The sequence below is a fragment of the Cannabis sativa genome, chromosome X (assembly GCF_029168945.1).
Source record: "Cannabis sativa cultivar Pink pepper isolate KNU-18-1 chromosome X, ASM2916894v1, whole genome shotgun sequence".
Taxonomy (NCBI): domain Eukaryota; kingdom Viridiplantae; phylum Streptophyta; class Magnoliopsida; order Rosales; family Cannabaceae; genus Cannabis; species Cannabis sativa.
In genome coordinates, this window is record NC_083610.1 from 51,416,024 (window position 1) to 51,435,924 (window position 19,901).

General features: G+C 28.3%; 1 protein-coding gene across 2 annotated transcripts in view; it reads right to left on the bottom strand.

Annotated features, from left to right (window-relative positions):
- Positions 1-306: 306 nt before the first annotated feature.
- The window catches only part of LOC115712735 (branched-chain amino acid aminotransferase 1, mitochondrial), a 66,630-nt gene continuing 47,035 nt past the window's right edge, over positions 307-19,901 (bottom strand). For both annotated transcript variants that reach the window (XM_030641086.2, XM_030641093.2), the window contains exons 4-10: positions 11,913-12,089; positions 8,417-8,548; positions 8,207-8,305; positions 7,517-7,633; positions 7,290-7,385; positions 760-872; positions 307-601 (exon numbers count right to left, since the gene is read on the bottom strand). In XM_030641086.2, coding sequence (XP_030496946.2) covers positions 487-601; positions 760-872; positions 7,290-7,385; positions 7,517-7,633; positions 8,207-8,305; positions 8,417-8,548; positions 11,913-12,089 — 849 coding nt within the window. In that variant the 3' untranslated portion in view covers positions 307-486. The remainder of the gene's footprint in view (positions 602-759; positions 873-7,289; positions 7,386-7,516; positions 7,634-8,206; positions 8,306-8,416; positions 8,549-11,912; positions 12,090-19,901) is intronic.

The following is a 19,901-nucleotide window of genomic DNA, read 5'->3' on the forward strand; positions in this document are numbered from 1 at the left end:
ATTTTATAGATATATGATTTAAGGGCACCAATCCCAATAATAATACTAAATTTTTAAAAAATTAATTTCGAGTAATTTACAATATCGATTGAAGGTTTGGAGTTTTTTTAATACGTGTAGTAAGTCAAAGTATCAGGAACTTTGTTGCAGATATTGTAAACAATTTAAAATTTTTCAAAAATGTACAAAAAATAATATTATAACTATAATGAAGACAGCTTTCAAAAAAATTTAAATATATATATATATATATTTATATATTCCAACATTTGTTTCTGAAGCACTCCTCATGTGTAAAACTCATTATTTTGAAATTTATTTGCACTACTTTATATTATTGAGAATGTCATGAAAAATTGTTAGAGATGTTGTATACTGTCCTATAAAAGAAAATTGGATTATAATTTTTAGGTCTCAGACGTTCTTATCAATGTGACCAAAATACATGCCATTACCAAAGAATTTTTGGATAAATATATTGTAAAGTTAAGCAATCTCAACAATCCATCCCTTCTTGTCCTCAATGACACCCCTTTGAATCCCAACAAGACTTGTGTAGAGTTTATGAGATACCGTTTGAGAACCGGTTTTGAATCCGACTCTTCACATTAACACATTTGAAAAGAATTAGACAGGAAAAAAATATCTCTTTCATATTTTAGTGGTAGTATTTCGAATTTAGTGAGGTTTTAAAAAGTAAAAATAAAATAAATAGAAATTTTTGTTTTTTCGAATAAAATAAGTGGACATTTGAAATACCTTTTGTTGTGATATGTAATAGAACCAACAAAAGCAACACCTACTGCTGTTCCCGTACAAAATACCTCATCTGCTTCCATCAATTCATCCACTGTAATGTCACACTCTTTAACCTGAGATCATTAAAATATAATTAACTACATAAACATATAACAACTAAAAAAGCAAACAACTTAATATTCTGTCTAGCAAAATTAAATATGATGGTTGTTATTTGTTTAAATTTAAGTAGTGTTTAGTTAGGAGGAATGAGTATATAATAATAGAAATGGAAATATAAATAAGAATAAGAATAAGAATAAAATAGAGTTAAATTTAAAATGTATAAAAAATATATGAATTTTTCTGAATATTCATTCCTTTTCTTTTAAAAATGAAATAATTATTCAACTAAAATGATGAAAAGATAATTCTACTTGAGTAGCATTTCAATATAATCAAACAAAATAATAAAATAAAAATTATTTTCTTACTATTCCATCACCTCCAACCAAATACCAGGTAAGTTTAGATGTCATTTGTTCCTTTTACAACATTGTTGTCCATTCATTGCTATATATATATATGGAAGAGATTTCAATGGTTACATTTTTATTGTAACCATCATGGTTACATTTTTTTAAGCCATTGGATTACTATTAAATGGTTGTGATTAATTTGGAAATTAAATAAAAATAAATAATAAATAACTTGTAACCTGAAAGTAACCTAATCATTTATTTCTTTATAAAACTTTAATTAAGATTAATTATATTTTAAATTAAATTAATTATAATTATTAATTAATTTTTTTTACAATTTATTACTATATAAGGATCTTTTAGCAATTTTTTTTTTATACTTAATTTATTTAAAATTTTATAGCAAAACTTTTTATAATTTAAAATTATACACATATAATTTCATAATTTAAATTTTATTATACTTGTAATCTTAATTTTAAATAATTACACTTAATTATTTAATTTTTTTTATTTAAATATTTAAAAAATAAAAAATAAAATAAGTTGAAGGATTTTTTAGAAAAAAAAATGGCTGCACTTGTTATCGATTGATTAGCTTGAGGCCTCATACTTAGTTCATACAATTGTAACAAAATAATTAAATATCATTTAAAAATAATTAATTATTTGAAAATTTAGTATAAGAAGAGAATTTTAATTTGTGTCAAAAGAAGTTTAATTTTTGTAAAAAAAATAAATTTTATTGTAAATATTATAATTAAATGGCTTAATTATTAAAATAATTCAAGTAAGGATTTAAATATAAATATTAATTGCTAAAAGAGGTCTTGTTAAATATTTAATTAATTATTTTAAGAAAATAGTTAATTATAATTAAATAATTCTAAAAAAAGAATGTCTATTTAATAAATTATTTTAATAAAATAGTTAATTATAATTAATTAAATTTAAAAAAAGAAAGTCTACCTATTAGTAACCTGCTATTACAGGTTAAAGAAAAATGTAACCATATGGTTACAATAAAAATGTAACCATTGAATAGTCACCCATATATATAAATATATAAATATATATATGTATTTTTTTTTTTTTTTGCAAAGATCTACCAAGTTTAAGAAAGAGTTGGTATATTCATAGGAAAAAAAAGGAGTTGGTATAAATTAGAAGGCGATGAAGTTAGATGAGGGTAAAATTTAACCTTTTCTCTTTTTTGTAAAAAGTGACAAAATAATTTAATCATAATTAGTAACTTTAAACTAAATTAATATTTTTTTCTTTTATCAAATTGAAGTTTATAACTATTAATTTTTGTAATAATTATATAATTTTTTTAATCTAAAACAAAAATTGCCATTTATAATATGCAGGGCTGGACCTGAAAATATATGGACCAAGACGAATTAAATTTTGAGGCCCTCAAACATATATTAAAAAAAATATCAAAAAAAGAGTGTTATGAGATTTGAACCCATAACCTTGGACATTATGTCATATACCTCAACCAACTAAGCTATAAATATTTGTTGCCCATAATACACTTAAATTTTACTTAAATAAAAGCCTAATAATTTTTTTATATTTTTTTTTTATTTTGGGTCCCCGAAAAGTGTGGGCCCTAGGCACGGGCCTAGCCCGCCTATGCCTAGGGCCGACCCTGATAATATGTATACATAAATTATATATATATTTATATATATATATATATATTGTTGTTAGTTTTTAATTGGCTTTATATAAATTGAAAAAATTATGGTACTTTAAATATACATCAAAATTTTATTATATCTTTTGCTTAATATTTGTTTTAATTTGTAATTATGACAAAATACAAATACTTTGCAGTTGCTACTTCTACTAGTTTTACCTAATAAGACTAACAAACTCAAAGCAATATATATATTTATATATATATATATATATATAATATAGGAGGTTTCAATAGTTACATTAAATATCTAACCATCATAGTTACATTTTTTTTAGCCATTAGATTATCATTGAATAGTTATAATTAATTTGGAAATTAAATAAAAATAAATAGTAATTAACTTATAACCTAATAGTCACCTATTAATTTATTTCCTTATCAAACTTTAATGATGATTAATTATATTTTAAAATTAAATTATTTTTTCATAATTTATTATTAACTAAAGATCTTTTAGCAATTTTTTGCCATTAAATTATTAAAATTTTTATAGCAAAATTATTTATAAATTAAAATTATACACATATAATTTCGTAATTAAAATTTTATTATACTTATAACTTTAATTTAAAATTATTACACTTAATTATTTATTTTTTTATTTAAATATATAAAATACAAAAAGTTAAATAGGTTGAATGTGTTTTCCAAAAAAAATAGCTAAACTCCTCAAACTTTTTTTTTTTTTTTTGATAACTAGTCATTTACTCAAAAAACCAAACAAGAGTCTAACAAAGTCAAGCTCCTCAAGCAACCTCAAATTCAAATAGAAAAACTCATACTTAATTCTTCTAGTTATAAAAATATAATTTAATATCATTTAAAAATAATTAATTTTTAAAAAATTTATTACACAAAAAGAGAATTTTAATTTGTGTAAAAAGAAATCTAATATTTGTAAAAAAAAAAAAATCTTTGTAAATATTATAATTAAATAACTTAACTGTTAAAATAATTATAGTAAAAATTTATATAAATTTTTTTTTATAATTATTAATTGCTAAAAGATGTTTTGTTAAATATTCAATTAATTATTTTAAGAAAATAATTAATTATAACTAATTGATTTTTTTTTTTAAAAAAAGAAGTTTTACCTATTGGTAACTTGCTAATATAGGTAAAAGAAATATGTAATCATGATAATTACAATAAAAATATAACAATTAATTAGTCACCCATATATATATATAAATTCCTATTAAAGCACAAAAAAGAAAAAAAAACTAGCATCATTTAAATAATATTTTGATATATTTATATATAAATTGTGGCTATCTAATAGAAATTATTACTTTCAATCAAAATTAAAGTTAATCGTTAAAATTAACATTGTTATAAAAAATTTAAATTTTCAAAATATAATAGAATTTAAATTTAAATATAGTACAAGTTAAAATTTGAATTTAAATGTAATTTTAAATTTTATATAGTTAAAAACAATATTTAAATTAACAAAATATAATAGAATTTAAATTTAAATATAACAAAGTTAATATTTGAAGTTAAATGTAATTCTAAATTTTACATATTTAAAAAGAATATATAATAGAATTGAACAAGATTTATTATTATTATTATTATTATTATTATTATTATTATTATTATTATTATTTATATTAATGTATTTTATCTATTGATATATATATATATATATATATGGGTATGTTCTTAATGGGTATTACCCATGTATGGGTATTTATTCTTGACCATTAGATCAAATATCTAATGGTTGATATTTATAATCATTAATTAAATATTAAAAATTTAACATTTCCTATTTTCTTATTCTCTATATTCCTAAAATAGATAAAACTATTAATAGAAATAATAAATTTATAAATGGAATTGTTATTTAAAAAATAAAACACACTAAAAAAATTAACAAACTATTTTTTTTTTAATAAAAATCATTTTAAAGATTAAAAAGAAAAAAAGTGTACATTTATCTTTTTATAAAATTTCTTCATACTAAAATTCTAAATTGCATTACTGAAAATAAAAAAATAATAATTTTAAGCTTTAAACTGTAATACACATAAAATGTATAAGATTTTTTTTAAACCTAAAATCTTTAATTTTATAATAATTAACAATTATTTCTATGTTTTTATTTTTTTTTTTTAAAATACTTGAGCTTACCAAATCTATAAGAACAAAACCAATGAAGAAAATTTTAGCAAAAAAAAAAAAAAACGAAGGAAGAAAAAAGTGTCATAAACATTATTGAATTATGGCAATTGCCAACACAAGAATTTCAGCACAAAAAATTATATTTGACCCCTAGACAAGATTATTATCTTCCAATCCTAAAAATATAAATAATGAACAACACCTCATTAGTTATTTTAGGAGAATGATTCATGGTAATATCAAAAAAATTATTGGATGGTTATAATATTTTTCTAACAATGATAGCCTAAGTAAGAATTAAGAAGTATTGTAGCGTTTTATTTTTAAGAATATGAATAATATTAATACAATTGGATTCCACAATCAAGCTCCTATTCTTCTAATAAAAAACACATTAATATACATGTAAATGATTTTCAGTTTTACAATAATAAATTATTAATAAACTCATAATTTCATAAAATAATAAAGTAGTAATTTTAATTAATTTTTAAAAATAATTTATAATTTTTTTTTCAAATTATTAGTTGTAATTATTATTTCTAATTTTATAAAAAATAAATATAATTTTTAGAAACTTGCCATAAAAAGGTTATTAGATTATTACCTTATTAATTTTTTTTAGTTCCCATCAATGGGTATTACCCATTAAGAAGTATATAAATATAGAAGCACATTATTTGTTTTATATATTAGTCACATTTTTTATAAATTTTGAATGATCATCTACATATTTTGAATATCTACATAATTATAATCCGATTACTTTATACAATAGTTTACATTGTAATTATTTAAAGTATTTTACAAATTTTTTAGAAATTTAGAATAGGTCATTATACAAAATTAAGGTTTAAATAATTTGTATTGCATGCTTAAAAAATAAAATAGATTTACTTGTGACAAAATATTTAAATCTTAATTTTCAACACTATAAATTACTTAAATTTTTTTAAATATTTACAAAATATAGTATATAACTAAGATGGGTAAATATTTTTATGCCTTTTCAGGTGTGGGCATACTCTATTTTTTAAAAAATATATGTATTTTTATTTTTTTTTTGTTGAAAAAAACTAAAGTATATGAAGGGAGTTTCTTCCATTTTGATTAGTGGAGAGATTATAACTTCATGTTTTCGTAGAACAGTGTTGATTGTAGTTATTTAGGTTATTATGCAAATTTTAAAAATTTAAAATTGTATAATTCAAACATGCATGTGTGAACACCTATTTTATACATTTTTACAATAAGTTTTTTGAACTTTGGACACCCTAAATAATTTTAATTTTCTTAAAATTTTACAAATATCTTAAATAATTATAATAAAAACACTGGCATTAGGGCTATTCATCCGATCCAATCCATATTTTTTTGGTCAAACAACATCCAATCCACACTAAGTGCGAATTTCATTTTTTGGATCCAATCCAATCCACACTAAGTGCGAATTTCATTTTTTGGATCCAATCCAATCCGCACAATAGCTCAAATCCAATCCAATCCAATCCGCAAAAGTGCGGATTGGATCGGTTACTTGGGATTGGTTACTTTTTAATATTAAATTATTTATTATTTATGAAAAAAATATTTTTTTTCTTCACATAACTAACAACAAAATAAAACAAATTATAGTTATTTTATGTCTCCAACAACACATTACATAAATAAAATAACAAATAACAAATTCAAAGAAAGAAAAAAAATTGTATATATATATAAAAAATTTAATTTAATTTTAAATTGTATGTTAAAAAAATATATAAGAATAGAATATACATTTTATCTATTAAGTTTTGCAATATGATTGTATTATATGTATTAGACTTTTAAATTACTATTTTCTTTACATTAAAATGTTATTTGTATAAATATATATATATATATATTTTAAATTTTGTTATAAATATCTGTGGATTAGATTGGATCGGTTACTTTTATATGTCAATCAACATCCAATCCGCACAAGTGCAGATTTTGAATTTTCCAATCCAATCTAATCCGCACAAGTACGGATATCCGCACTTTGCGGATTGAATTGAATTGGATCGTACGGATTAGATTGGATCGGCTATTTTATGAACACCCTTAACTGACATATCTAAAAATTATAATTTTATTTTAGCCAAACGAGAAAGGGATACATCTCTTTTTTTTAAGATTGTATAATCTTGGTATTTAATTATTACCTTGTAACCACTTTGCCAAAAAATAAAGGGATATATTACCTTGTAACCATGGTCAAGAGCAATCTCAATTATGCTTCTTCTAGTAACTCCTGAAAGTATGGTCCCCTTTATGGCTGGGGTTGAAATAAGATCTCCCTTAACACAGAACAAAATTATAATAAATATATCATTGACTTTTGACAATATAAGTTGGATCTCTTTGAGAATACATAGCAAAGATTAAAAAGCACCCAACACATCAAATTAATTAATGTTTTATTTTTTACCTTGACGATGAAAATATTAGAAGAAGACGCCTCCTCTATATGTCTCTTATTAATCGAATCCAGATACAACACATCTGAAAATCCATTCTTCTTTGCTCTGTCTAATGCTTTTAGAACCTGGTTAACACAAAGTTAGGTACGTAGTGCAAAACAACTATACTCGAGTCGATCGAATTTTGATCAATGAATAATTAAATTAAAAATTTAAATTTTTATGCTTAATTTAACTATTTAATTAAAAAAATATTTCTTTTTACACTATATCAAAAATATATTCATACAAAAATATTTAACTCAAACTCAATTTTTTCTTTTTTTATTTTTCTTACTAAAAAAACTTTCTTTTAATTTTTTTTTTTACCGATGGAACAATCTCAGCCCATACGATATAAAAATGAGAAATTTTTTTAATTAGATAGAAAAATTAAATATAAAAACTCAAAATTTTTTAATTTTAGCCATTCATGGGTAATACCCATTTAAAGTTCACCCCATATATATATATATATATATATATATTCAAAGAAGACATAACTTTTTCATTTTTACATTTTAAAATAGTCAACCACTTTATAAACCCAAACTGTAAATTAAAAAAAAAAAAAAATAGTATATACAGTAATTCCTCAAATTAATAATTATGTAATTGTAGTGTAAGTTTTAAACATACATGCTAAAATAGTCACTTACCGGTGAATAATTAGAAATGGTTTTGACAAATCCAGTCCCGCCACGAGAAGCTCGATCAAATTCATCCTCAACGTATAAACTCAATGGTCCCAAACCTTCCTGCTTACCAATGAATAACTCAAGAAGAGATGATGATGATGAGGAATAGACTACTTGTGAAGATCACGTTGCAATATATAATTGATCAAAGAAACTATAAAAAAAACCCACCTTGAAATAATTGCCAACTGGAGAGGCATATACAAGAAAAGTGTATTCAGGAGCAGGAGCCAAACCCAAGACAGGACCAGTTCCAATGAGTAGAGGCCTAACATAAAGAGACCCTTTTTCACAAGGCGGCACCTGCACTTATATAGACGTATTATAAGCACTAGTACAATTTTTTCTTTTTGGAAATATTCAGCTCTTTGTGTTAGCAACATTACAAACGAACAACTTTAATTACAATCTTTGAAAATAATCTCCACCCAATCTCTATCTATTTCACTCATCTTATACATATCAATATTCTTTAGCCTGTGCAATCTCAATATATAGTTGGTAATTTCTCATCTATGTTCCTGCTTTTCCACACTTGGTAGACAAGAGCAGAAATTGTAGAAATAAAAACTTTCCTTCTCCAAGTTGTAACTTTACATATTTTGATCCAGTTTATCATCCCAATCGTATTCTCCATTCCCAGCCATATGCAACATCTTTCCAAAAGCAATTTACTATAATGGCAATAAAAAAAATAGGTGCTCATAAGTTTCCTCCTTGCTCCCACACACCAAACAGTCAGAAATTGGGGCTATTCCAAATCTGAGCAACCTATCCTTTGTAATTGGCATTCATTTGATGGCCAGTCAAATAATAAACGTGTGCTTCGGAACACACCATCGGTCCCAAACCAGAGAAAAATGCCACTTCAGAGGAGGATTGGAAGTTAACATTTTGCATATACCTGAAATAATCTATTGAAAGAGGAATCTGATTGAGAGCAAACACCTTTGATTCTTTGCTTGGTTTGGACAATTCTTTTTTGTTGGGCTATCAATCCAAGTCCCACATTAAAAGAATAAGTAAGAGTTGTCTTAAGTGTTCCACCTACTCCATTAGTATGAGATCTTTTAAGAATGTGTCAAAAAATAAAATCGTAAATATCTAGCCCCAAAACCGACAATATCATATTAATGTGAGAGTCACGCTAAAGTAGCAGCCCCACAAAATGGAAAAACGGGACCTAACATTATCCAATACCATCTCGTATCTAGTGGAACCTCATAGTCCCATAGTCCTTTCCCTTTATGTATACCGCATTAACCAAATTAACCGATAAGTTGTCCTTCTTTTGCGAGATAGTCCATACATGTTTGCCAATTGCTCCAAGATTTCAAAGAACGATATCTTTAAAACTCAAACCCCTTATGTCCTTGGCTTGCATAACTCGGACCAAGCTACAACCCAGCCCCATTCGATTCCTCAGTACCCTCTCCACTAATAAGCTCTATATATTTATATAATTCTGTGCACTACTGACTTAGGCACTAATAATCTGAGACAAGTAAGAATTAATAGTTAGTAGCACTGAATTTAAACCACTCTCCATAAGAAAGATTCCTCGAGCTCCAAGTCTTAATTCGACTAATCATTTTATCAACTGGAAATTCACAATCCGCTCTAAATATTCTCTTGGGACTTATCTTCATTACATGATATCTAAAAGGAAGAATACTCTTTTTAAAACCAGACATTGCAACATCAATCTCATATGTGGTCATACTTAGTCTATACATGTCAGACTTATTATCATTTGCTTTCAGACGTGAAGTCTCAGAACATGAGCCTTTGCAGCTGTAAAGTCTCCTTTGCAAAAAAGAAGAAGATCATCTGCAAAACATACATGAGTAAGTCAAAGACTTTTACAACGAGGATAGAATTTGAAATCCTCTCCAGCCGCCACTTGAACCATCATGCGAGACAAATACTCAAATACCAATGACAAACAACATCGACAATATTAGATCTCCTTGCCGCAAACCTCTTTTAGAGGAAAGAAACCCATGTAACACTATATTTATCATGAATGATAAACTAGGAGTAGTCACACATATAATAATAAGCTCAATAAATCTTGTAGGAAAACATAAAGCTTCAAGCATATGTCTTAAGAAATTCCAGTCCAACATATCATAAGCTTTTTTTTTGCAAATTAATTTTCACCATACAAGCTGATTTTGGACTTCTCCTGTCATACCTCTTCACCATGACAAATCATGATAGTATGTGCAATTTGCCTGCCCTTTATGAAACTGCTTTGATTCTCAGAAATAATGAACGGGAGAACTTTTCTTAACCTGTTACAAATTAGCTAGGTAACCATTTTATAAATCATAGCAAACAATTGGTCTATAATCTCCAATAGTATCAGGATAGAAATTTTTTGGAACTAAGGTAATAGTAGTTACATTGATCTCTTTAAGAATATTACCCTTATGGAGAAAAGATAACACTACATCAAAGACTTCCTGCCTGACAATATCTTCATGCCTCTTTAAAGAAACCACTCCTATATCCATCAGGACCCGAAACCTTATCAATGGGAATCGAAAAAAGGGCATTCTTGACTTCTCCCTTGGTATAATCTCTAGTTAAGAAGTCGGCTCACCAGAGATGAATTTCCCTTCTTGCACAATTTTCCTCTTTACATGTTTCCCGTTTGCTAACCTTGTTCCAATAATACTTTCATAGAACCCATTGAAAGCTTTAATAACATCCACTTAAGTATCTACCCTTCTTCCTTCTTTGTCTCGGATTGAGTAGATCGAATTTCTGTTGTCTTCTCTTCCTTATGCTAGAATGAAATAGCTTGGAGTTTTCATCCCCTGCCCTGTCAAAGCTATCTTAGCTTTCTGTCTCCAAGCATTCATAAGGTTTTAGTGCACATTTACATAGCTTCTTCATGCATCTATCTCTTTTGTAATCTTGTCTTCCGTTGGCCTTATATAGCTGTGATTCCATTAGACAAACAATCATCCTCTTATAAGCAGTAGCTTCTTGTCTCTTCAACTCCCTCTGCTTGTGACGATCTCGAAGCTCTCTTTTGAACCATTTTATCTTTATAACATCACGATACATCGAAAAACCAGCCATCTTTTTAGACCAGGTTGCATTCACTATGTCTTTAAAATTGTCCACCTTACTCCAGTAACTGAAATACCGAAAAGCCTTCCTCACATTATTAATACTAGGGTACACAGAAATTATAGCTGGACAATGGTTGAAGTCACCTTCTGGGGAGGAAAGTTACTTCAGTCATAGTGTAGATGTCCAGCTACTTCGAGCTAGCTAACACCCAATCCAACTTGGCGTAAATTTCTAGCACTTCCTGTTTATTGCTCTAAGTAAAATACGTTCCATTATATTTTCTGTCGTCCAAACCACACACTTACTTCAACACAATATTGAAAAGGAACAAACTCTATTGCATTATCATGATAATCCAATCTTTCATACAGAACAGTATGATTATTGTATTAACCAGCGCTTACAACACTCTCATTTATCTTCCTCAAATAAAATTGAATGCACGTAATATGAAAGAAAATAGATGAATTATGTTGACTCTCTTTCTAATTAATATTAATATATATTAAAATATGCATGTATTATTATTTGATATTAATTAAATAAGTCATATATCAGAAGGAGATAATTATTGTATTACCCAGCGCTTATTAGCGAGTACAGTTTGCTTGACTGCGTGGACAAACTGACACACAGAGGGGGAGGGCATGCACATCCTTTCGGCGCCAATCTTCATTCGAACTCCGTTTTGGTCTGGACGGAACAGAAGTAAACCTCCATCTTCTTTCCTATATGCTTTTGTTCCTTCAAATATTCCCTGCACACATCAAGTTTCTCTCAGACGCAAAATTTTATTATTACTTAATTTTAGGAAATTACCTCATATACTATTTTTTTTAATTTTTTTTTTTCAAATTTACGATTTATTTATAAAGTGGTTGCAACGCTTGTTGCAATAAGAATTTTTGTACAATTTTTTGTTGCAATTTAAATTGCAGCGCTAATTGCAATATAAATTTCTATGTAAAATTCCGTAAAAATGCGAAAAAAAAAAACTATCTTGAAGTGTAAAAATAAAAAGACCCTTTTAAATTATGTATAGAATAAATATATATTGTATAATTAACTATACATAGTCCTTAAAGAAAAAGAAAAAAGAACTATACATACTTGTTGAAATAAGATTAAGTGGATGAAATTGAATTCATATTTTTTTTTCGTCAAATACATAAATAGTATACATCATTTATACATAGATTTCCCACTGGTAGCTATTAAAATCTAAAAAAGAAACATTACAAAAAAAATACTATAAAGTTAACTACAAGTAAGAGGTGACTGTTATCTTAATCAATTACAATTGTAGAAATGGTCAACCTCTTATTATTATAATCTTTTAGTTAACTTTTGTGTTCAAAAACACATGTTGGAATACTTTTTTAAAATATTTTTTCATGACAGTGTTTGTTATGCTTGCAACATCATCTTTATAAATTTTTAAAAAATTTCAAATAGTTTACAGTATCGAAAATATGTTTGAAAGTTTTTTGAATACGCGTGGTAAACAGTATCAAGAACTCAGATTTCGGCATTATAAACTATTCATAATTTTTATAAAATTTACAAAGATAATACTGTAACTATAACAAATACTGCTATGAAAAAATTTAAAAAGAAATATTTCGGCATGTAACTTTTGGTTCTAAATTTTGAGTGGAGATACTCTATATTTATATAAGAATAAATAGTTTCTCTCAACAATGACTTATACGGAATATTTGTTTTCTTAAAACAAATATCCCAAACTATAAAACGTATTGCAAATATTCTCCTTACATTATGTTTTTTAAATATATTTTTTATTTTGAGTGTTATGTTTATTTTATTTAAACCGATTTGTTGGTATAACACTAGTGTAATACTAATCTAAGTACAATTCAAGAGTTTAAGTGAGAAATACAAGCATAAATACAAGGACAAATTCTAAGAATATGTGTCTACATTTTAAGAATTAATTTTTAAAAAAAATAACAAAAACACACATGAAACAATTACGACAAGTGAAATTTAGTCTTGACGAAATGACTAAAATAGAAATCATGGTTAAGAATTTGATGGGGCTATTAAAATTGCTAAGGTGTTGTGTATTGAACTTTGGTAGTTAAAGTTAGTTAGTAAGCTGTCATGATTTGCTGTTAGAAGTTAGTTATGTAACAACTTTATTTTTCTTGGTCTGAACGTGTAATGCTCTGTATGTAAGTGCTATGTTTTCATTCAATAAAGTGTAATGAACATTTCACTTTGTACTCTCTACTTTTGTTATGGTATCAGAGCTACGAGATCCGTGAGCTACTTGTTCATCGTTTCTTTTCTTCTTCTTTGTTTTGCTTCTCTGTTATCCATGGCGAGAAGAGGAAGCACTCAAACTCGAAGCAATGTTCAAAGAACTTCTGACAATTCCAATCGATTCTCTGCACTCGAGCAAGATCACAAATTATCCCCCAATACTGATCCATGTAGCCCATACTTCTTATCCAATGATTATAATCCATCAGCTACTCTTGTGCCAAAGATTCTTACAGGACCTTAGAATTACAGTTCATGGAGGCGTTCGATGATGGTGGCTCTTCTAGCAAGGAATAAAGTCAAGTTCATTAATGGTAAACTTCCAGCTCCTGAGGAAGACGATGAAGATTATGATGCGTGGAGTCGTTGCAATGGATTAGTGATATCGTGGCTCCTGCATTCAGTGTCTCCCACGATTGCTGATAGCATCATGTATATGGACGATGCATCATGCATCTGGTCTGAATTGTAGAAGCATTTTCATCAAAAGAATGCACCAAGAATTTTTGAGGTTAAGCGATCGATGCAGACTATGACTTAAGGTATGAATGATGTTACTTCATACTACACTAGACTCAAAAGACTTTAGGATTTGTTGCAAGAATATAGACCATAATTGGTCTACACTTGTACTGCTATGAAAACTATTCAAGAATACCTTGATGAAGACAATGTTCTTGAGTTTCTAATTGGATTGAATGAATCATATATAAATGTCCGTTCTCAAATCTTACTACAAGATCCTCTTCCAAATGTCAACAAAGCTTATGCAGTTGTGATTTAAGAAGAAAAACAAAGAGGAATCATCATACCTCAGACTGAGAATTCTAGCAATTCGAACGAGAATGCAGGACAATTTGTTGCACAATTTTTTGGAAATGGACCTGGAAATAGGAAAAACAATAACAGTAGACCTGTTTGCACACACTGTGGAGTACCTTGTCATACTGTTTCAAAATCTTATAGAGTTCATGGTTACCCACCAAGCCATCATTTACATGGAAGATTCCCTAAAGAAATTCCCAACAAGCCTAGAAATCAACGAAATCGATCTTCAGCAAACTTTTCTACAGGAAAGTACTAGCCAGAAAGTGTTTATAAGGATCAAGATTTGGCTTCACAACGTCAAAGGATGATGGTAATGCTAACACAGAGGTTCCAATCCCAATCTCAAGCTTCATCATCTCAATCATCTGTCTCTCCCACACAAACTGATCAGTGTCAAACTGACCACAATCACCAGCAACCAACAGTCTCCAACATCTCTGGTAATGTCAATTCTATCCCTAAAAATAATTGGATTATAGACACAGGTGCTGCACACCATTTCTGTTTTGACCCCTTATTGTTTACTTCCATTCAAAAAAAATCTAAAATCAATTTTGTTGGAATGGCAAATGGTGTTAGTGCCCAAAGTCTCTTTTGTTGGAACTGTCCAATTGCATAACATTGTGTTGCATAATGTTCTTTATGTCCCTAGTTTTCAGTTTAATCTCCTATCTGTCTGTGCCCTATCTGATTCATCTAATTATTCATTCATCTTCTTGCCAAACAAATGTATTGTTCAGGACATTACCAAGAACAAGTGATTGGGATGGATTAACAACCTTTACTACCTCCATGATCAAATTGTTTCTTCTGTGTTTTCTGTTGTTAATTCTGAAATATGTGACGAAACCTTATGCCATTATAGGCTTGGTCATGCCTCATGTGTAAAAAATATTCTATCAATAAAAGTTTACAATTTCAATATTCTCCTTGTCAAAACTTTCATTGCTCCATTTGTCATTTTGCTAAATAAAGAAAGCTACTTTTTGTGTCCAATCATAACATCTCTAAACATTATTTTAATTTTATACACATAGACATTTAGGGACCTTATCACACACAAACCACTGAAGGTTTCAAATATTTCATCATCATAGTTGATGATTACTCTAGGTACACTTGGATTCACCTCATTAAAAATAAAATCTGAGGTTCAATCTATGATACCAGCTTTCATTCAACTTGTCAAAACTTAGTATGGAGCTCAAATTAAGGGGGTCAGATCAGATAATGCTAAAGAGCTCCAATTTCCTAAAATGTTCTCCTCTTTAGGGATCATATATTATCATTCTTGTGTTCAAGGACCTCAACATATTTCTGTTGTGGAAAGAAAACATTAACAATTGTTGAATTTTGCTAGAGCACTCTTGTTTCAATCTCATATACCCTTGGTTTATTGGGGTAAGTTTGTGAGTACTGCCACCTACTTAATTAATAGAACACCTACCCCCAATTTGAAACATATTTCACCTTTTGAAATTCTAAATTCCAAAGTGCTAAACTACAACCATCTCAATCCCTTTGGGTGTCTTGCCTATGTGTCTACTCTAGGGGTTGCTAGATCTAAGTTTTGTCCAAGAGCTACAACATGTGTTTTTCTAGGGTATCTTGTAGGCATGAAAGCTTACAAACTTCTTGATCTTAACACAAATTGTATATTTTATTCTAGAGATGTTGTGTTTCATGAACACATCTTCCCATTTGTGTCAACTGTGTTTTTGCACCTCACATCTCAGATTTTTTCCCAACTACTATTGAGTCACTCAATGTTGACCAACACACTGATCCCACACCAGAAACTCCTCAATTTGATTCACCCCTGATGTTGTGCACCCTGATGTTGTCCCACCTCTGAATACTCAGCACCATGTTGAGTCTACTTCTTTTAGTAGGTCAGGTAGACAATCTAAGAAGCCATTCTATCTCCAAGATTACCTTTGTTTTTTGTCTGCCAATAATGTTCAACACTAGACATCTAAACCTGTCACTAATCATGTCATTTTTGAAATATCAACTACACCAAGTTGTCTTCCCAATTTTGAGCTCTTGTGTTAGCAATTTCCAGCCACTATTAAGCTGTGTTTTTTCTGTTGGGTTTTATGCCCTAAATAAAACTCATTTCATATAATCAGATTTACTTATTAATAAAGATCAGAAATAACATTTTATGTTGCATGGTTCACATGATTTATTTCATGATTATATGTATATAATGTATGAATTCTTTTTAAGTCCAGAACATATGAGTTGGTTAAAGATTATAGTGTTGTCAGCACAGTGGAATATAATCTTTATTATATGTTCAAAAGTAGATTCACGATTTGTCGAACACTTGGATTTAGACTGACATGGTATAATCAGCGATAGGTATTCTTACACCTTGGAAAAGTGTTATGTCCTTTCCAGGACATTGGCAAAGTTTACCAGTATCGGATGCATGGAGTATGCATTGGAATGGACCGATATTGAACTTTGAATTAGATTTTGAAACTTACCGTAAACATCTATTCAATTCAATATCATAAGTTGATCCTAGATCACATGATCGAAATCCTGATATGGTTAGGCTCAATTTCAAGAGTGTTACTTGTGTTCTTTGATTTGTTAGTTAAGCCCAGTTTTGTATTAGGGTAATACGTACATTTTGGGAACACGGTAATACAATTGAGTGGGGGAGCGCTAACATAAATATGGAATCTATAGCTTCTATTTGGCAAATAGAAGTAAGGGATGATTTCCTTCGAGCTTAACCAAACGAAGATAAATGGTGGAGATCTCATTTCACTTAGGTGAAATATCATTTATACAGGGTTAAGTGTTTTAAGGATAAAATACATTGTAGGGTGTTACGGTAATTTAATCCTGTACAGTGTAAATCATCTATATAGAGGATCATGGATCACATTAGGGTTATAACAATGGATAACTGATGACGTGTCTATATCGTGGAACATATAGAACGTTTCTATATGACTGAGAGTGCAATTCCAAGTTCTAAGTGTGGATTCAATGAGGAATTAATAAGTTAGGCAATTTACTTGGTAAATTCGGTTCGACTTATTGGAAGCTCGGTTATATAGACCCATGGTCCCCATACTAGTTGAGGCCATACTGCTTGTAAGACTCAGTTAATTGATTTTAATTAATCAATTAAAATTCTAAAAGTTAGACTATGTCTACTTTATGAATTTTCACTAAGCAAGGGCGAAATTATAAAAAAAAAGAGATTTTAGGTTTATTTATTAATTAAGATATTTTATATGTCTAAATTAATAAATATATTAAATGACAATATTATTTAATAATCTATTTTGGTTATTAAATAATTAGAATTGGCATTTAAAAGGTGAAATTGGAAAATTGGCATTTTTGAGAAAATGGGAATGGAAAATAACAAAATGGAAAAGTTGCAAAGTGAGGCCCAATACCCTTTGTATGGCCGGCCCTTGCATAGGAAATTCCATTTGTAGTTTCCATTATTTTAATGCCATGCAATTCTAACCTAAACCTAGAGGGTTTTCTATAAATAGAAAGTGTTGGCTTGAGGAAACTATGACACACATCTTTGATCACTTTGTTTCTCTCAGAAAAAGCCTCACACGCCACCTTCTCTCTCTCTTTTCTTCTTTGTATTTTCGAATTCCCTTGAGTGATGAGTAGTGCCCACACACATCAAGTGGTATCTCAATCATAGTATGGAAGACTATGGAATTTCTGCATCAAAGAAGGAGAAAAGAAGATCCAGGTTCAGATCTTGGTGATGCTCTGCTACAGAAAGGAATCAAGGGCTAGAGATCTGAACGGAAGGAGTCATATTATTCCGCTGCACCCACTGTAAGGTTTTCTAACTTTATATGTGTTTATTTTCATTGTTTTAGAATTCATATTAAGTTGTTAATCCAACATACTTGTTAGTAAATCTAGATCCTGGTAAAATAATTTCCAACATTTTTACCAGGCTCATGGCATACCTGTTTGGGATGGTGCTATTGTTGGGTTTTATGCCCTAAATAAAACTCTATTTCAATGTAATCCTTATTATTTAAATATCAATAAAGAAACAAAATTATTTCCATCACTGATTATGTCATTTGGTTCATATTATCATTTATTTGTTTATTTGATTTATAAATTCATCCAAATCCTTATCACATTTATATTCTTGTTTATTGTGTCGTCAACACAATGGAAATTAATCAAGATTATGTGATTAAATATATATTCCTAGATTGATCAATACACATGGTTTAACTGATATGATAATCTACAACATAGTTTACTTGCACCTTGGATAAGTGCTATGTCCTTTCCAGGGCATTGGTTAAAGAAAGCTTGGGTTGGATGCATGGAGTATGCATCGGAAGGGACCGATATTGAACTTTGAATCAGATATGTTAAACTTACCGTAATATCTATTCAATTCAATATCAACTAGTTGATCCTAGATCAAATGATCTTAATCCTGATATGGTTAGGTTCGATCTTAAGAGTATTATACATGTTCTTTGGTTTGTTAGTTAAGCCTACTTTTTGGTCAGGGTGATACGTACATTTTGGGAACATGGTGGTGCATTTGAGTGGGAGCGCTAAACATAGATATAGAATCTATAGCTCCTATCTAGCACATAGAAGTGAAATGATGATTTCCTTCGAGCTTGGCTAAACAGAGATAAATGGTTGAGTACTCATTTCAGTGATTATGTTTAGTTCATTGAAATATCATTTATAGGTGGCTAAGGGTTTTAAGGATAAAATGCATTGACGGGTGTAACGGTAATTTAATCCATATACAATGTAAATCATCTATATAGGGTCATTGATTATTGGGATTATAACAATGGATAACTGATAGCGTATCTATATCGTGTAACATATAGAGCGTTGTATATAATTGAGAGTGCAATTCCAAGTTCTATGGTTGATGCAACAAGAAATTAATAAGTCAGTGAATTTACTTGGTAAATTCTAGGTCTGCTTATTGGAAGCTCAGATATATAGGCCCATGGTCCCCATACTAGTTGAGACAATACTACTTGTAAGACTCAGTTAATTGATTTTGATTAATCAATTATAATTCTAAAATTAGACTATGTCTAGTTTATGAATTTTCACTAAGCAAGGGCTTAATTGTGAAGAAAGAGTTTCTAGGGTTAATTTGTTAATTAAGAGACTTTGATAAGTCCAATTAATAAATATATTAAATGACAATATTATTTAATAATTATTTTTTAGTTATTAGATAATTAGAATTGGCATTTAAGTGGTTAAATTAGAAAATTGGCATTTTTGAGAAAATAAGATGGGAAAATGAGAAAATGGAAAAATTGCAAAGTGGGGCCCAATCCAATTCATGTGGCCGGCCACTTCACAAGATATTGCCACTTTATTTTTTCCATTATTTTAATGCTAATTAAATCTAACCTAACCCTAGGTGGTTTCCTATACCTAGGTAGTG